This window comes from Elephantulus edwardii, unplaced genomic scaffold (assembly GCF_000299155.1).
Source record: "Elephantulus edwardii isolate Elephantulus edwardi_28Jun2011 unplaced genomic scaffold, EleEdw1.0 scaffold00556, whole genome shotgun sequence".
NCBI lineage: Eukaryota > Metazoa > Chordata > Mammalia > Macroscelidea > Macroscelididae > Elephantulus > Elephantulus edwardii.
Genome location: NW_006400306.1, coordinates 126,027 through 129,335, shown reverse-complemented (window position 1 = coordinate 129,335; position 3,309 = coordinate 126,027). Strand labels below are relative to the sequence as shown.

General features: G+C 50.9%; 1 protein-coding gene across 1 annotated transcript in view; it reads right to left on the bottom strand.

Moving 5' to 3' along the window:
- Nucleotides 1–1,725, bottom strand: part of LOC102847329 (transmembrane protein 185A-like) — a 31,327-nt gene extending 29,602 nt beyond the window's left edge. The window contains exon 1 of the mRNA XM_006903296.1: nucleotides 1,670–1,725. Within this exon, the coding sequence (XP_006903358.1) occupies nucleotides 1,670–1,707 (38 nt within the window). The 5' untranslated portion in view covers nucleotides 1,708–1,725. The remainder of the gene's footprint in view (nucleotides 1–1,669) is intronic.
- Nucleotides 1,726–3,309: the final 1,584 nt, after the last annotated feature.

Below are 3,309 nucleotides of genomic sequence, written 5' to 3'. Positions count from 1 at the left end.
GATTGGCACAGGACAGAGCAGAGTTTGGGCTGTTGTACATAGGGTCGCTATGAGTGGCAAGCGACTTGACGGCACATAACAACAACAACAAATCACATGGGAGGAGACTATCCATCTTTCTCCCACGAAGATTTGAACCTTGTACCTCTGTGCTGACAGCACAGCTTCCACATGGCCTATCTACATCCTCTTTTCCATCTTCAAGGTGAAGCATACAGTATCGGGTCTTGCACATAAAAGGTGCTGCTTCATGTTATGAGCCATCAAATGAGCTAGGACTCATAGTGACCCTGGGAACATCGGCTCTGAATCTTGCCTTATCCCGTGCCATCCTCCTCATCTCTAACATAGCTGAGCTCACAAAGGAGTAAGTACACCTGTGGTGGCAATGGCTGTGGGGGTGTAACATACTTGAGTATACTGCTGCAGTCACCATGTTCATTCATCTCCACGTTTACAAGCATTACTTCTTTTTCAAGGACTGCCCTCCCCTAACAGCATGCTCAAAATATGTGAGATAGTTTCACTATTCTTGCCTCTCTAAAGAGCACCGTGGTTGCCCTTTTTCTAAGATTCGTTTGTTTTTTTTGGCAGTCCATGGGATATTCCATACTCTTCTCCAACGTCACAATTTAAAGGCATCGATTCTTTTTTCTATCTTAGTCACTGTCCAAGTTTCAAATGCATAGCAAGTAAATGTGAAGACTAAGGTTGATCAAGCTCACCTTAGTCTCCAGACTGACATCATTGCTCTTTAGTACTGAGAGTTCTTGCCAAATGTTTACTGAGTGCAAGGCTTCCCACTAGCATACAAAGGAAGCAGATGTTTCCTTCCCTTCCTAGGTATATAGAGAATAGTGAACTCTATTTTTATGAAGGGAAGAGAACCGTCCAGTTCCATATGGCTAGGTCTGGACCCCAGGCCGTCTGGCTCAGTTTAGCTTAACAGTATTTGACTTAGCACACAAACCAGGACAGGAGGTAACTGGACATGATGCTTGTCCACAAGGGCTGCCTACTCTGTGGCTGTCAGGGCACGAGGTGCCGGGGACAGTAACAAGAACTCTGCTTTTGGGAGCTCACAGTCTGGGAGAGGGGCAGCAAGTCACAGGACAGCACGCCAAATGCAAGGGCAGCCGCTGGGTTCCTCACCACCCAGTGGGGAGTCCCTACCTGGGGAAGCAAGGACAGCAATCTCTACTGTCTTTAAATAGATAAACTCCAAGGAAGCAAGGATGCGAACATGCGTACGGAAAACCAGCAGGTTCACACGCAAAGGCATTATGTAAGGTCTTAACACATTGTGACACCAATTCCAAAGGTGCAACAACGTTTCAGCTGTCATTTTAACAAAGAAGCAAAAAAGTGAGGGCTCGACATCAATTCAAGGAAACCCTGCAGGGCTGTGAGGCAGCAGTGGAAACAGCTGGGGTGCGAGCAGGCGCCCCGGCCGGGCGCGAGAGCCTAGGGCAGCCGGGGAGAAGGGGGACCGGGAGGTGGAAGTCGTCAGACGCCAGAGGGAAGGCGAGCAGAGCGGGCAGGGCGCCCACGGGCCGGGCGGCCGCCCGAGTTCCGCTCGGCAGCGCGGAGGAGCGAGCGAGGCCGCCTGGCTTCCCGGGCCGCCCGCCGCCGCCGTGGCATCCCGCCCGCCGCGCCTCCTGAGCCTCACCTCGGGTTGAAGTCCTGGAAGAGGCCCCTCAGGTTCATGGCGGAGAACTTCACCGCGGCGCCGGCGCCCCGTCCCGCCCTCGCCGCGCAGCCCACTCCCTACAGCGGGTTCATGGTGCCAGCGCTGCCGTGTCCCGGTCGCCACCGCCCCGGTAACCTGAGCCGTTGCCTGGCCACGCCCCGCCGGCCCGGCTTCCGTAGGGTGGTACGCATGCGCTGACCCCGCCCTCCGGTGTCCCGCCCACCGGCTGGGAAGCCTCGCCTGGTCGCCCGGGTGCGCGCGGGTCCCTGGGTCAGCGCGGCTCACCTGTTCCTGCACCAAGCCTTCGTGGATGCCATCAGCGCCCGGCTCGGCTTCTGGAGGTTTCCTCCGATGACGGCTGAGCGTCGGCCTATGGGAATGGCACGCGAGTGAAAATTTGCATTTGGCTGTCTCTTCCTGGGCATCACCTGTCATACCTGTCACACCTGTCAGGGACTCCAAAGTCCATGTCCCCAGTCTTCTCTAAGCCTCAGGCTACCTAGCTGTCTACATATCTTGTCGAGGTGCCATCGAGTTGAGTATGACTCAGAGCGACCCTGTGTACAACTAAACTGAACCCTGCCCTATCCTGTGCCAGCCTCACAGTCTCTGACACACTGAATCCCATTGCTGCAGTCACTGTGTCAAACCACCTGGTTGTGGGTCTCCTTAGCCGTCCTTCCATCTTGTCAAGCATGATATCCCTCTCCAAGGAATAGCCTCTTCTTGTAACATGTCCAATGTAAAACGAAGGTGCATCATCTTTGCCTCCAAGGTGCACTGTGTGAGTTCCTTTGGCCTTTTATTTAGTATTCTTTTCCAACACCAGAGCTCAAAGGCATCCATTCATTTCCTGTCATCTTTACACATTTCCCAGCTCTCAGATGCTTAGCAGGTGATGGAAAAGATCATGGCCTGAATCAGGTATGTCTTGGTCTTAAAACTAACACCATTCATTGCTTCTCAGCACTTTGGAAAGGTCCCTGACAGCAGATTTGCCCAGTCTAATACGTTTCCTAATCTCCTGACTGCTGGTGCCAAAGGTGTTGATTGTGGATTCACATAAGAGGAAATCATTGACAATTTCAATCTTTCCTCCCCCTATCATGATAATGCATATTAGCCCAGTGATGAAGATGTGTGTCTTCTTCGTGTTGAAATAGCTTCATGTTGAAGGCTGTAGTCTTTGACCATACTGAAGAGAATTTAAAACCAGCTGCAGGCATATACCAATAGAGAACAGCTAGAAGTTTAAGCTGGATTCAAAAGAGGGTGTGGAATGAAGGATATCATTGCTGACATCAGCTGGATCTTGGCTGAAAGCAGATATTTCCAGAAAGATGTTTACTTGTGTTTTGTTGACTATGTAAAGACATTTGACATGTGGATCCCAATAAATTACATTTAACATTGAGGAGAACTGGAATTCCAGAACACATAATGGGCTCATGTGGAACCTAGGCATAGACCAAGAAGCAATCCTTAGAAGAGTATAAGGGGACACTGCATGGTTTGAAATCAGGAAACGTGTGCTTCAGAGTTGTAACATTTCACCATACCTATTCTGTGTACTGAGCAAATAATCTGAGAGGTTGAACTATATGAAGAACGTGCCAGAG